Here is a 17,048-nt window from a genome sequence, read left to right as displayed (position 1 = left end):
CAGTTTGGCAGGTGTTCTACGAATTACTAGATGCATTCACCGCTCTCCCATATCTTCACATGGATATACGACAAACGAAGGAAAAAACGACGGCTGGTAGGCCTGATGATGCTTTCGACAAACCTTTTAAAAATAATAAAGAATTTTTATCATCTAGTTTTCGGGTAGCAGAGATTCTTATAAAAAAAATGTCTTGTCTGGCCTATACTTGCGCCTAAGCTACAGCAAAAGTTTCAAAAACGTGCAAGCCGCTTCATGACTTTAAAAAAGTAAACTTTGGAAGACTTTTGTAATCAGCGGAAAAGAAAACTGCGTTTTTGAGACATGTCATGTTCAAAAGTAGCAAACGGTATAGAAGACCAATGTTATGGAGGTAAAGGGGAATCATCTCAAGTAGTTGCGAGTCGCTTTTATTTGCATCGTTAGGTTTAGAACTCGTCCAGGTTTGGCAAGAGTTTACGGTGAATGTTTTTTCTGACTTACCGTCGAAGATGACAACAACGAAACGAGGCTCTGCTCTGCTCCGGCAATGACCTGACCCCATTGTTCCTATCCATTATCGTCAATCTTGTATCTATCATGATGATCATCGCTGATTGTCCCTCGCTATAAGCCTTTTCGCTCCTATCATCTTCCAATCTATCTATCAATGTCATTTATCCACCGTCTGTTATTGCTCATTTCTCCCTACTCCTCATACCCCTCTCAGCCGACAATCTGTTCCACGGCCATATCGAATTCAAAACAAGCAAAAATCACACAAACCATTTCCGAGCGATATTTTTTTTCCAAAACAATCCATTTTGTCACACTATTCCCATGCAGATTGCAAATTCGGCCATTTTTACGTGGAAAAATTTAAAAGTGTTACCCTACGATTCCCTCGTTAAGAACTATAAGTATTGAACAAGGTATGTGTGTTTGCAGAGTGAGGGATCTCTGACCATCGCCTGATTCTTAATTAATGCATACGTTAGGTGTCATCAAACTCGATGTAAGAGATAACCTGCCAGTCCACGTCGTGCTAAACTTATGTATCAAGGGTCTAGAGGTTGCCACGTTCCGTATTATTGGACTCATTTTCAGGTCGACAAACTTTTTAGACTGGCCTGGTCATCCTTCAGTCTAACCATCGAGGTCGCACACGACGTGGTCAAACCATAGACAGTATTGAAACTAGCCTTCTTGAAGGTGTTTACAGGTGACTTCTTCATTTACTTACTCAGACACTGTTATTTCCTTCAAAGGAGACAAAATAGTGAGACGCATATGAGGGAAAATTGCAATTAAACTAAAAAGTGATGACTTTCAATTGCAAGTTATCGTTCGCACTGGCTGCATCGGTTTGCTTTTTCTGGCCATGCTACTGTATACTAATTCGCAGGGTCAGATTCTATCAAACTATCGGGACCTTTACTGTCCATAGTTCAACATGTAGTGGCTACCTCTGTGTTCAAATAGACGCTTAAAAGAGGGGCGTTTTGTTTGGATTTGAATATCAGTGCGCAAAACGACTTTGTTCACGTGCCAAGTGAGAAATCAGGCTTTGTCCGAGGTCAGACGTAGACTTTTTTCGTAGTGTACTCACTAGTGACGGTTCCAAATGGAAAGATATACCCTTTAACAGATTGGAACTACTTGGGCCAGATCTCTTGATATCTTCCATTTTAATTATTTAATTAACGTTGCATTTCAAAATATCCAGTATTGCAAATGAGAATTTTACATCAACATATCGTCCAGGTATGGCACAAGACGTGGGGGAAGGTTATGTGATCCTTCCAAGTCCTAGCCAACTAGACATAAGAAATAAAATCATCAGGGGAAACGAAAATTGTATGTACCAGTCATAGACTGTAACCGGACCGACGACTCAGGTATAGTCTTTGGCAATGGTGTCTTAGAAAGAGATACAGGTTCTATCGATGCAAATTATATTTTACGAAAATTGAAATTGGATATGGCCATCTTTAGAAAAGCAATACAACTAACTGAGAACACTTGCAGCAACACGGATTGATTTCATTCAACGTTCTCACAATTGCTTAATATTTATAGGGATTACAATTTCGCCTAAAAAAGAACAATGCCACTAAGACGAATCTGCTATCTTTCTCGACGACTGCAATAGACGAGATTACCTTTTCAACACTACAGTTCCCCTGATCTGTTACCTTGTATTTGATAAAAATCTGTCTCTCTCAACTTTTATAAGCGTTTTACTTTTTTTTATTGATTTCGTTTGTTTCAAAAGCTGTAGAGTCTTATTTCTTGTGTTCGATGGCGTATTTGCGTCGACAGAACTGCAGTCTCTTTGCAAAGTCCGTATTGCCAAGAGACTCCATCAGGGTGCATGCTCGACGGCCAGATCGTGTTGACAAAGTTATCAATCGACCAGTCGACCAATGCTGTATTACCAGCATTCCTAGCTTGGCTCAAACTTCTACAACAAATAATGGTGGCTTTTAAGCGAAGCCAGACGGGTACAGATGAGATGACGAGATGCAGAGTCCTTGACCTTGCACACTGACTATGTTTACACTTTGTGTTGTTGTTATTTGCCCCTTTACAAGTTTAACCTGGGTTAAAACCGGAATTTATAAAGAAAACAGTAGTCTTCTTTGAAAAAGCAGTGTTAATAACTTGTATTACATAGAATTGAAGGGTGATAACCATATCGACAACATGACATATATTGCAAAATGTTTCTTCCATATTTCACATAGGAAGTGATAAATTAAATTATAGCTGATGTTGCATTGTTGTCATTGTCGCGTATTTTTGATATCGATGTTGCTGTTGAAATGTCGTCTTCTGACAAATTAAGAAATACATATTGCAAAACTCCCTTGATATAGTTGCACTCTGATAAAAGTGTGTTCAAGGGTGTCTACGTGGTGATAACCCAGACCTGCGTGCGCCCTCAACGAGTGAAGGTGATTTAATCATTGCATTATATTATTTTCAGGAAGAGAGGGGAGACAAAGTGACTTATCCCATGCACTTCCATCAGAACGACTTTTGGACGAGTGTAGGTGCATTCAGAACGGATATACTGGCTATTTTTTCAGAACTTTTGTTTTGTGGTTTCCCTACACTTTCTGCATTGAATTTCTAAACTTTTATTTAATGCCAAGTATTTAGCATATCAACACAACCTATACGAGTATAATCTGCATTGTTATTGTTGAAAATTGTATTGATTTCCGGACTATAATTCATTTGTAAACAATAAACAATGATCACTACACACATACAAGCTGTGTTGACAAAAAGAATACTCGAAATTTCAGCATGACAAACAGATTAGGGTCAGACACGGTAGTTGGTATACAGAAGCAGAATACTGAAAAACTTGCCACAAGTTACAGCTTATGTCCCTTAAAGGTAGTATGCACCTCGAAAGTGAAAGACTTAAACTTTTGCTCTAACTTTCCACAAGGAATCTTTCAATCATTCTCTTTCAAAATCAAGAATAAAAATAGGGGTCATCATGCGAATTTTGGTACTAGAGAAACAAATTACCCAAGATTTACCGATATTAGAAATTCAAAATGGCCGCCATCCCTGTGTTAACTCTATGGAGAAAAATAAGAATTTTCGAATTTCGAAAAACTAAGCCAATGAAAAGTTTTCTTTCACCAAGAGCTTTCAAATGAACCCCCACATGTGGTATATCAGAAGAGAATTGTATAAGTTTGAGAGTCCGAATGTCTGTCCCCAAGGTGCGTTCTACCTTATGATAACTATAATCTGTACGAGTATAATTGTCTGGGAAACGAGTCAAAATTATTCCTAATTATATGCTGATCAGCATGACGAATAACAATATTTCCTGCAACATTGGAACATGCGTGGGTAAATGACTCTTCCTAAAAAATAATTTGACAGAATACGGAAGGGACTATAACCAGTGTACATATAAATCACGAACTCTCTGACCAAGAACAAAGACAACATAGAAAAGACACACCTCTAAAGAAAATGGGCGAGTCCCGTGTCACACACTCTATTCCACTCATGACATAGATAACTTGCACTACATAGGAGGGAAGGAGTTACAAAGCGGTTTGCTGAGATGAGGGCACATATCCCAGCGTACGTAATAAATGCCCACCTGGGACACATAACCAGGCAGGTGAAATTGTACATTTACCAACCCAATGGGTTAGTGGAAAATAATTGATTTTCTGGTTTGCTGAAAAAGCTACGGTGGAGCAAGACATAATTACTGTAGCAGTTATCAAGAACAGGTTGTTCGGGACAGGTAACTTTTCAAGGTTTCCTGTATGGACATCTGGTCACGAACTACCTTCACTGTATATCCAGCACCAAATTCCTTTGTATAAAATTCGCAATTCCTTTTAATGATGTATTGAATGTTGATAAAAAAGTGTATCTCACTTTTGCTGCCATATAATCAGATCAGTATTGTTGCCACATCATCCGTAAACAAAGTAAAATTCAATACTCAATAAAGCAAACGTAATTGGGGTCCATTATGTTAACATCTTCAACTAGCAAGCTTTATTGACAAAATATACAACACTGAAACAACCACATCAACTTATTCAGTGATGTGCATACTGGCTTGCCCCCCAGAGGTTTACAAAAAGGTCAACGGTCACAAAGAGAACACCACTACTCTGTGTTCAAAAATCTAATAAGTGTTACTATTGGCTCAAGATGTTGGCCTTTAAAGCTGTCCATTTTCTGCTGAGTGGAAACCTAACATTAACTGACTGCAGGGTTTTATACATGAGAGAGGATTTTAAGAAGATTGAAAATCATCATTACAAGTGTAAAGGACAAAATTTTCACAAACCAAAACTGGAAAATATTATTCAGGTTTGCACGCATATAACAAAAATGTTTCCTTCTGGCAAAAAATATCTATATACAATCTGTCACATAAGATACAATGTATTTCTTAAACAATAGTTATACAGTTATAAAATAGTAAAATTAATTTCAGAGGGATATATAAGCTATCCATCAATCGAAAATATCCAAAGACAATCTATCCCAAACGACTATTTCAACATTTCATTATGATAAGCAGAATATTACATTTGAACACGTGCAAGCTCTCAGCCTGAGAAAAATCCTTTTTGGATGTTTCTTGCCAGAATTTCAATATACTGATATCATATAATAACAGTGATAACCTACCCCAGCAATAGGTATACCACTCGATTTGACCAGCTCACTTATATATACACTCCCCATCGCTCGTGCATGTATGTAATGAGCTGGTCAAAATATCATGGTATACCGTTGCTCAGTGTGATTTGTTGCTTAAATATAACTATTAAAAATATCAACTGAAGTGCTCAGAATATCATAATCATATATTTCAACCTCTGGTCTTGAAGTGAAGTTGTAAGCTCACTGCAGAAAATTACAGGATATTTCAAAATGTCACACAATGCCACTAATATCAGTTGGAGTAAAAACACTTCAAAATATATATGCAATGTATTAAAATACTGTTGTCATTTCTCTGTAAATGGAAAAGGAAGAAAATAAATTTTTTGGAATCTAAACTCATGCTGAGAAATTATAAAACTCAAAGCCAGTGAAGTCCTGCATCAAGAACTTTGCTTATTCCAAGGACCATGATATCAAACATACTGCCAAATTATTGAAAAATTCATAAAGTCAATTATTAAGGTGCGCCTCAAGGATTGCTTCTGATGGAAGTAAAGAATTTATCAAAAGAAATAAGTAAATAAACAAAAACAAGGCCAAGGGGAGAGAGTAAATTCATTTCGTAATTAGTGGTCCTTTGACCAGCTTCAAGGTCAATTTCAAGATCTTTAAGTCTATTTCGTTTTCTATTTCCCACATACATTATTTATCATGCAAGTGCCTTGGTTTTTCACTGATCTGAGTAAAATCAGTGATCACCCACCACAGGGCCAGTGCAAATACTAATGCCAATGGACTGAACCTGAAATTTGAACAGACCATGGTGCTAACAAAACCATGCGCACAAGCGCGCATAGAAATATGTGTATTTCCAAACACATTTGCATGTGTGGGTTTGTTTTTACCATCATCTCGTGATCTCTTGGATGTAGCAAGTCTTTTGAACATCACATCCATTTTACTTCAGAATACAACCATTACACAGTATGGTCTGAATCACAGAGTTTCTCAGCTTCCTTTACTACACTTCAGAGAATATCAAAAACTATACAACATCACTTTTTCTTACAAAAATCGTTTCATATCCTCTTACTGTCCATTCATATCTTTTTGACGTTTTTCTTTACATGCAAAGTATATTTTTGTCCACTTTGAAACTAAATTTCACTTTGATGAGTACATTTTGATGAGATTTCATTAACTAGATAAATATAGCACTGATGAAAATTTACGAGAATTTCTTGCCAGTTGTAAATTGACATTCCCTTATGCAACAAATTCCAATTAAAAGATGGCTTTCGGCTTTGTGAAGAATGCTAAATTACATCATCAATTACAATCACTTCAAATTGCTGGTTTATAACTAATTTGTTATTGGTGAAAATACATCGAAAATTCAACAGTGAGAAATAGCACCTACTAGTAGATGACGAATCATGCAATCCTATTTATTGTCTCAGTAAATATGTCAATGTTGAAAGATAATTAGGATCAAATTTTAAATACAATTCTACATGCATGCATGCATAACCTGACAATGCCTTTTATGAAGACAAAATACAAATTGAGGGTATATGCTGAAGTGCAACAAGTACTCATTTTTTAACATCACAATTTTTGGTGATAAAACATCTGCACCTGGAACCATTATACTGATTCAGATAAAACATTGTGAAACAAATTTCCTAGTTACTGTTTATGATGCATGTACCTCTGTCTGGCTTGGTGGTTATCACTCTGAGCACAGCAGAGACAATGGCGTATCAAGGATGAATGAGGTCAAGGGGACAGAATGGAATCCTTTGACCTTTAACACAGAAATCATAGGTCATCTGACTTGGGTCACACTCATTTGTTACGTATGGACGTTAATTAATTTGCAAACAGTAAAAATGCTGGCTATAATATACATCTATGCTCCATTTTGATGAGTTGAATACCAGGTATTGATGAACAGCTAACACAAAGAAACAACAGGTGATTAATGAAACAAAACATTATAAAAAGAAACTGTCAAAAATATAGTACTCTCCAGGTTCAACATTCAAGATTTACATTGTAAATGACGACCTAGTTAATCAAATCATGTTCTATTAGTACTTGATGCACAAGCCTATCACAGAAGGTTTTTCATTCAGTGCATACATGAATTAACCAAGCAAAGGTGAGTTTCATTTATATACAAAACATTTCCAAAATAGCAAAACTGACACTTGTACTGAGAATAAAATTATGGTTAAGTACCGATATACCAGACTGAAATATTGGAAGTTATGTCAAACCTGGTGGTTCCATTTGTAGTTGTGAGTTATGGATCATAACAACAAAATTTTCCTTAAAAATTGTTTTTAACGAAAGACAGCTCGCACATGAAATACTTATACCTCATAAGAAAAGTCCTTCTGTGATGTTAGCTGGAACTCTGTGCCACTAAAAGAGTTTAAATCTTTAAAGACTCAAGTTTGAGCAAATCTTCTTGAAAAGGTGTGTCTCATAGAGCTTGTCTGGCTCAAGGCTTTTTTCTACATACCGCAATGCTGATGTGAACTTTAAATTTTCTGATCACAAAATCATGTCTGACACTGAATAATGATACAAACATTTCTTTCCAAATAGCCAAGCAATCTTTTGAATGTTATATGTCATCAGCTGCTTTGCTTGATTGAGTTCAGTACAATTCTAAAAATACTGGAAGAGTGGCCAAGTATTGGTGACCAATCTGTTCATCATGTCATCCAGAGTTAACGGACACTTCTTTTAAAGTGTATAACTTGATGGCCTGAGCAAACACTGATTCATAAAAAAAACATGGAGATGCCAAACCTTTACCTTGTTGATATACGTTTTTAACAGAGCTTCAAGACAGTCTTTCAGCATTTCTTTCAGTGTTTAAAAGTGGTTATTTTTACAGGTTCTATTTCCCTGCAGTCCAACACCCATTAATAGTTTGAACATGAATGGTTATTTTTCAAACTTCACATCACATTTATAACTGCAACATGTTTTGAACATAAATTTGTGATATTTTTGGAGATGGGTGGAAAACACGAGGTCAACTAAATTCAACGTGACAAAAAAAGCAATATTGCTACGAGAAAATCCTTGAAGCATATAATATATTGAAAAATCAATATACAACATGTTGTTTACTTTTTTCTTTATTGCTACATTAGCAATGGCTTTGCAGGCACACTTTCACACAAAATTCACAGCAAAAACTGAGCATGTTCTAGGACTTAATGAGTGGTTTTGTTTCAGTGAGGCTATCGTTGGCAATCTCATTTTGGGATTCACATTCAGACCTGGATGCTTCCCCGATATTCCCATTGGCATCTTTCGTGGAAACAGACTCAGACTTGGATTCTGCTGCCGTTGATGTGCAAGGCTTGCCATTCAATTCAGATTCGGGCTCAGATCCCCCTTCTTCGTACATATCGGCCTCTTTCAGAAACCTCGCTGCGTCTTGGTACCCGCATTTGTAATACAACTCCAACATTCCCGACTTTGGAGGAAACAGCGCGTGCTTTGTCCTCCACATATTTCTGGTATTCAACTTGAAAAACTGATTAATGACCTTTGCATACAAATCAAGCCCCTTCTTATCCTTGGGGCAGATCTCCTGACTCCCTGAGAACGGTGATACCTTGATGGTCCAACTATCTGGGAAATGAGGTAAATTATTCGAGTAGCCACCATCAAAATATTTCTGGCAGGAAAAATAGAAGAAAAATAAGAATCTTATCAGTTGATATAGCTTCTACTTGTAACATGGACAATTTTGCCCCACTTGGATAAAAATTTTGTCAATTTTGTTTCAATGTTTATGATGCTCACAATGTCGATGCCTCGCCATTGAAGAAAGTGCCTTTCATTTAATATTATGGCAAGTTTTGATCTTATCACTGGAATATTTTGGGTGCTGCATACAAGAGTTTGTTTCCTTTATTGGTTTTTTTTTGAACCATACTATTTGTCTCATTATCAAAGACCCAGATGTTCATTTTAATGACACAGGTTCAAATGATCATTTGACAGAGCTGCTTTCCGGTCTTCCAATCTTTTTTATTTTGTTGATAAAAGCAAGGAATGGCTATTCTTTGACCAGTCTTTGCAAGTTTTTGCCAGTTTTACGCCTTATTCACAACTTAATTCATCATAAAAACCATGAAATTAATAGTTCTAGCAACTTTATGGATGACTGTAAACATTGTCCATTGTCAAGTTTGGCTGACAGAAATAAGTTACCATATTTTATTGACTGTTTATTACCTTCTTTCCAGTTTTTGATTTGTTTTAAGTAAAAATGTTCAAAAGCCACAATAAACTCTTGATGAAGTGAGACCCCTAGAGGTCAGATAAGGTTAATTACCTTGCCTTGGAATTCTGGGTACTTCCTGTCAACATAGTACGGGATATGGCACGAACAGAGTAAGGCCTGAAATCAGACAAAGGAAAAATATCTTCTCAGCTGAGCAAAGGGCAGTATATACCCTGAAACACAGCATTTCACAGATTGACTTAATCACAGCATGACAATAATTTAAATATCAACAGATATTTAGTTGTCATTGTGTATCAGTCAGCCTGCTGGCATCAAATACTGATATGAAAGTTTAGTAACAATTAGACTTGGTTCAAGTCTGTGATTTGTGAATGTTTGAGTGGAGTGAACGCAATGATTTGTATTCTGCTTTCATGTGAAACGCGCGTGTGAGTGGACGCGATGAGTGGAGTGAACGCTATACAGCGGAGTTTCACCCGGAATCACAGACTTGGCTTTCTTGCACGATCTGCGTTGCTATAAATTATTCATGAGATGACGTTTTCTTTACTCATATATTATTCATAAGATGACATCACTAAATTTTACACATTGGGAGGAGTTACCAATTGACCCAAACGAGACGTGCATAAGACTCACATGGCGTTGTTGACAAAATGTTGAGTGCGATCACTCCCACAAAAGTCAGCATGACCTCTGTTGTATCACCGAAAACGCGTGAAAATATCTGTGTTGTTTATGGGGCCCATGTTGCAAAATGCGAAAATCGTTGCCGGTTATTCAAGGATGGAAAAAGACACCGTCCTTACAGTTGTAGCCTGTTCTCTTACGTGCCCAAAGTGATGGAAATCAAAACAATGTGGGGCGACTTCGTATGTCAGTGATTTTCCGCTGCCGGTTGGTGCGCAGACGAACACATCTTTTCCGTCAATGTAACTCTCAACAAGCTTTCTTTGGTAATCTCGCATGATTAGCGATGGTCGACCGATCAGTTGTAAAACGTGGTTGATGTACGAACTTGATGCCATTATTCGCCCAGATATAAAACGTATTCGATGTCTTGCTTTGCACGGAGATGACAACAAACTTTTTAATGCATGCAGAGGTTTATTAGCATGCCTTCTTCTTTATGGCCAGAATAACAGCAGGGGCTGTCAATCATTTTGTATTTGCTCTACGTCACTGTGTACGCAGTCCGTCTCACCGCCTGTACTTTGCAAGAAGTCAAAGTCGGTGAATCCGGCAGAAACTAACTCACTACTGCGCAGACTCAAACATTCAATCGCTGGGAAAACGTGGCGTGAGCTGCCAAATTCCAGATAGGTTTGTACGAAATAGGAGAGACACAAGAGAAACTATAATAAATGATTTTATTTTTTAAAATTCACCGACTTGAACCAAGTCTAAGTAACAATGTGAATGCAACAATTTCAAATCACAGAACATGTGCAATTTGATTAATATGCATGAATAAATATTTGTGTGAAATATTTAACAATGTTCTTTGAAATGCCTGTACAATAGTACCAAAAAAAGGTAGTTAGTTAGTACCATGACATGGTGACAAAAGGGTGCCCAGTCAATGTTGACATTTGTGAACTCTTTAAGTCAATTTTGAGATTTCGGGGAATTCCTTTGCAACAGTACATCAGTGTATATAACATATAAAATATTATTGCATTACAGAGGACTGAGTCTGTCTTGGGTCAGTGGTGGGTGAATTCAAACAAAAGGGAATATCATGAAAAGAGTAGAATTTAAATAAAATTTGCAGAATATGTCTCTCTTTCAATACTAGATTCAGAAATAGACCGACAATCGTGATCAGCAATATTTACCTGAATAAGGTCCTCTCTTGTCTCGTACGTAGAAACCAGTTCATTTTTCTTCCCACGCAAACAGGTGACTGAGATGAAGACTTTGTCTGTGGCTAGTTCATGGGCATTTGGTGGAAGGAACTTCTCTATCCAACCCCTCAGCTTGGCAGACAAGTTGAATCCCGGTGTCAGAGCCCCCAGCGGCTTGGATCGGGTCTCTTTGGCCATTTCAAAGGTGAATTGACGGCATTCCTGTGTATTATGGATTGGCAGAAATATATACATGTGTCAATTAAATATTCATAATCTTGTTGATGTTCTCAAACATGCATGCGTGTATGGTACATATATATACATGTAGTAATTGAGATACATGTACTAAATTATTCACAGTCTGTCTGGTACATATGCAGATCAAGACTTGAAGTGTAGCAAATCTCTTCACTAGAAGGACTAATATGACGATACATGTCTTTTCAAAACTTGCTGAGGCGTCATCTTTAATTTTATCTTTCTGAGTACAATATTTCAACATTTCTACAAAATTAGTTTTGTTCTTCACTGACACTAAAAACATCAGTTGTCAAGCAATATCTCTACCTGGAAACGAGAAAACAAAAGATACAAATGTCTTCTTTCTCTTCAAAAGCATGCGCATAGTAGTTTAAAAAATATGCCTTTTCTCATGAAAAAAGAGTGACAGAAATATATTGGAAAATTTAATACCGGTACTTTAAAAATCCATATCTTCTGAAGTTCTCAACCAATTTTGATCATTCAAGCGCTAGTTTGCATATTTTACCACTTTCTCTCCAAACAAATCATTTTTTAGGGTATAAACTGCTACTGAAAAATGGCATGATATCACTACTATTAACTCTTGTAAATTAACTCTCATTTAGTAATTTTACTCTATTAATCAACTCTCGTTAATTAACTTTCATTATCCACTCATTTACTAACTCTGAACTACTAATTAAATAACTTGCATTTATTCACTCTCATTTGAGCGAAATCTTTCTCCAAATTTTCCTAACCTCTACTGCTTCAGTCATGATCAAAATATTTCCATTAAATGATAGAGTCATGAATTAAAAATGGATTTGTAAATGTGTGCACCACAGATAGATCTCGTTCAAAAATTTATGACTTCAAAAAAAGGTACACATGTCTTTTTCAGAAATTTTTGAAAAATACTGAAATGTATTTCATCGCAACATTAAAAATACAGAATTAATTCAGGCTTTCCATCATCAAACATGCATGGAGGCAGCATAAATGGAATTAAGCTAGATTTGTGCCTAGAAATTGAAAGACTGAAACTATTGCTCAAACTTTCCATACAAGAATTTTCAAGCCCTTCCCATTTGAAATATCATGAATGAAATTCTGGGGTCACCGGTCATAATTTTATACATGTACAAACAAAACAAATTTCACAATATTTACTAATATTTGGAATTCAAAATGGCTGCCATCCCTGTGTTAACTTCATGGGGAAATATAAAATTTTCCATTTTCAGGAAGATAAGCCTTTGAAAACTTTATTTACTCCATGGGCTTCAAACTAAGCCCCGACAATTGGTAGGTTGAAACATATTGTAAACGTTGGAGAGTACAAATATCTCTCCCCGAGGCGTATTCTACCTTAATGCCACACAGACTTAAAAAGGAACAGTAAATACCGTACATCCAACACAGCTTGTTCATTTATGATGATATATGCTTTGAATAGCATTCTTTCACTAATTGGCCGAGAAAGGAGATTTTCCTGTCCTATGAGACCATAATTAGCATGGTAATGAGTCCATTTGGGATTATATTGTCCTTCATCTAGGTTTTGCTTTTGGCATCGTAAACAACTTTTTTTAGCTTTTCACAATGCTCTTGCAGATTGTGGGGTACTACCTTTAAATATCAGCAACAAGTAATTTCAGTTATTTTCTAATTTCACTGTCTGTTAAGACTTTATTTCATTTCAGCTACTAAAATTTTGCAGTAACGAAATAAAGAATAGGAAAAAGATGAAAAAACATTTTCCTATATTCTGATATTGATTTATTATTAACGTTCAATGAATGAGGCTGAATCTCTTTTTCCTTTCATTATAGCCCACATCTCTGTATATTTCCATTTATTGAATGGACAACAGCTGTACCTGTTTTGTTGATTATATTTTCACTATATTTTTCTGAAATAAGGTAGTATGCACCTCGAAAAGTGAAAAATTAAAGAGTTCAAATATCTGTCCCCAAGGTGCACAAAACAAATATATTTCCTTCTTCTCCCTACAGCATTGCGAAATATAAATTGTCAAAATTATGCTTAATATCTGTAGTTATCATGAACTTCAATTGTTCCTATTTTTAGAAAGTTATGAGCATGATTGCAGTGGTGCAGTTTGACAACAATTCAAGCCTGCCATATGCTGTAGTAATTATCACTTACTGCATTGTGGAAAAGCCAACCTTCTGATTGTTACACAAAAACTGACATCATAATTCAGAGCTTATATTGAGCGCATAATTTTTCATCTTTTGGTTTCACTTTGTTTGATGAAGAATAGGATAAAAAAAAAATGCTGCAGAACATCACATCGATTCACTGGATTTGGAACGGGAACAGATGCGACATTTAAAATGAATCTTGTCGAGCGAAAAATTAAATTTGCATCAATTTTCTCAACATGTCACCCATCCAGGCTGAAAGAAACCTGTATGGGATTGTTCTAGTTGATATATTCACAATTGGGTTTCCCTCCGGTGGGGTCCAAGGAAAGAAGCATATACAATTATATGACCCCCTCCAGTATCCAAACTCTAACAATAAAAATATGTAAACAGGATATTATTTTTTTGAAATTGAACTGTCAGTCAAGTGTGTAAAGGCATCATAGTGGCAGATTTAATTTGTCATGAGTGATTTCCGTCAAAACAACTCACAGGGGGGGGGTGTCAAACCACACAACTGAATGAATGAATGCAGTGAGGCTGAAAGTCCAGCACACTCTAGAATTATTTGAAATCAAGCCTGAACATGTCTGGGTGACAGCTGTTGATGAAGAAAGAGAAAAAAAATGGAGTCCGCTGCATTTGTCATTCAGATGCTAATCAAAATTCCAGTCACAATAAAATCCTGACTTTTCAAATCATATGTCACAATTCCCTGATAATAAATAAAATGTTGATTTTTCAAATCAGATATCAAAATGTCCCAAATAATAAGTGCAAAATATACTACAAGCATTTTGAAAAGATTGGTTTTCAATTGAGTTAAAAATATTATCTTACTGGAGAAATAATCACACACTGTATAGAGTAACTGTCGGTGCATTCATTATGAATTAAATTTTGTTGAATAATGAATTTAAATATATTAAATCTGTGAGAAAATATTAAAATATGATAATCATTTATATCATCTGTGAGTATTAAAAAGAAATCTTAGTGGAATACCCAAAAATCACAATCTGTTAAAATGAAATCCCTGTCAAAATTAACCCTTTTAACAATGTGTTTCACGGAATTTTCCACATGAAGTGACATAGTGAAAGGATGCATCAAAAGCTCTTCCTGCTCTCAATAATCTGTTTTTGAAAAATGTCAAGCATTGTCACTCATGCCGTCTCTGAACAATTAACAGTATTTTAAACAGAATGTCCGGCGTTTTCCCGTAGAAAGACATTTATGAAACGTCACTCATCAGAATAACATGGATATGTCACTATTTTTCACAAATGTCAGTGACGACATGTGTTATTCTGACAATTTTTTTCCCCAAAATTCCAAAGGAAGATACAAGCAATACTTTTGCACAAAGAATACTGAAGTGAAAGTGCTGGATTGAAAAACTGATAAATAATAGCGAGGGAAATTTTATTCCAAATATCTTCCTTGATACAGAAGGCATTTATAATCTTCAGCGGGCAGCGAGCAATCAATTTTGTAATCGCCATGGACACACTGATATGATAGTTACATTTCCAATCGATATTTGAAAAGGCACTTTCAGCAGGTAAAGCCTTAGATCAAATTTGACTTGAAGATATCAGTAATGAAATTATTTCTCCTGTTATACTCTCAATTTTAGACTCATTAATACTCAATGACAGCCTTCTACTAAAGGTTTAGGTGAGAAAATTACTCATAAAAATGATTTGAAATGAAAATGAAAGAGATGTAATTAACAAATGTAATTTGTTGATAGAAGCCAATGCAATAGTGATCTAGTATTACAGTACATGTATGACATGTGGCAGTGAATGACAAAAAAAGCAAAAGTGCCAATTTGTCAATCTTGGGCGTCAAGAATGTAACCATGTATACGGCATGCTTTAAAGTGAAGTCTTAAATTCCTTCAGTAATTCGGCTCATAAAAGTATTTAGGCCATGTTATTTACCAGTTAGCTTAATAGGATTTTTACACTTGTGTTTCAGATAATGGATAAAACTCATTCTTATCTTGGGCATCGACACATAAACTTGCAATATTTTTGTTAAAAGTGATACAAGTGTGACCACACAGACCTGGGCACTTACCTCCAACTTATCAGGCAGTATTGCCATGGCAACAGCTGCAAGGGAGCCAGCAGAGGCCCCTGCATATCTACTTATATTCTTCACAAATTTGCTGCCATGCTTAACAAGACAGGCCGCCACGCCGACATGATATATTCCCAGAAATCCAGCCCCACAGAAAGAGATGTTCATCTCTTTCTCACCCAGCTTCAATGAGGTAATATCAATCTCTTCTTCCTCCTCTGGCTCCTCGTTTTCCTCCTCCGTGTTGTCAATGGTTACCTTATCAGCTGACATGGTAAGTCAGAATTTCTTCATATTACATATAATTGTGGTTTAATTTACTGTAAGCAAAAAATAAAACAAAAAACTTAGTCTTAATTAAATATACAGCTTTTCAAATGAAGTGTTGCCAGTTGTGTAAATTTACTGTATATTACAATTATTTGGGAATGTCCCTCACTCATCACTACAGAAAAATGGATACTTTCTGACACTGCTTGGCAATAGTTTCTCCATGTCTGTTCGGCTTAGCTTCGTTCTGAAACACAAGTGGCATCAACCTTTGTTAAACAGCATTGAAAAAAGTGACATCTCTGCTTCAAAGCATGTACTCGCTATGAAACCGAACAACCGACGATCTTCAAATGTTTCGTCCCACTGGTTTCCGAATACGACTACGTAGCCGTAAAGCACTGCGAAATTATGGACATGACAAACACCAGTGCGCTACCGTCATAACGGATTCGTTCTGCAGCATGTAAACTTTACCATCTGTCGCTTGTACCTCCATACTTTACCGAATTCGTGTACTCTTGGCAGTTTTACACCCCCCCCCAAATTCCGAGTACTATACATTTGTTGACATTATTTGTGGGTTGACAAGGATTCTTCCATAAGTTGCACATGTTGCGCGTCATATGGGATGGGCACGCTCATCGTTCATCGCACGGCATCCGGAGTGGACTCCCTCGGTCAGATTTCTCTGACCATTCCGCACTGACATTCCGTACGCGAAGTATCGAGTCTCTGTCAAGTCGACTGCTTTCGAACATATTCTCGCGTTTAAGTGCGCTGACAACACCAAAACAAATGTCACTCGGAGAAAAAAGTAATCGAATGACTTAACTTACGGTTATAGTACGAAGTAAGTGCGATAAGGAAGAATGTGCCCGGTCGAATTGGTCATCGGCATTTTCTGTCTGCCATCTTCCTCAACCGGCGAAACCAAAATGTCTACTTGGCAGCGGTCGCTCACTACGTCAGCTGACCGTAGTCACC

The 17,048-nt window shown here is 36.5% G+C and overlaps 1 protein-coding gene across 1 annotated transcript; it reads right to left on the bottom strand.

The window, feature by feature from the left end:
• Window positions 1–4,495: 4,495 nt before the first annotated feature.
• Window positions 4,496–17,025, bottom strand: LOC139118778 (patatin-like phospholipase domain-containing protein 4). The gene is made up of 5 exons (XM_070682230.1): window positions 16,901–17,025; window positions 15,789–16,111; window positions 11,272–11,502; window positions 9,521–9,586; window positions 4,496–8,857 (listed from the first exon to the last, which is right to left on the bottom strand). Exons 2-5 carry the CDS (start codon window positions 16,062–16,064, stop codon window positions 8,381–8,383), a joined length of 1,050 nt encoding a protein of 349 aa, XP_070538331.1. The 5' UTR covers window positions 16,065–16,111; window positions 16,901–17,025; the 3' UTR covers window positions 4,496–8,380.
• Between the last annotated feature and the right edge of the window lie 23 nt (window positions 17,026–17,048).

This window comes from Ptychodera flava, chromosome 19 (assembly GCF_041260155.1).
Source record: "Ptychodera flava strain L36383 chromosome 19, AS_Pfla_20210202, whole genome shotgun sequence".
NCBI classification, from domain to species: domain Eukaryota; kingdom Metazoa; phylum Hemichordata; class Enteropneusta; family Ptychoderidae; genus Ptychodera; species Ptychodera flava.
Note: the sequence above shows the minus strand (reverse complement) of the source record. Positions and strands in the feature narration are given on the sequence as shown.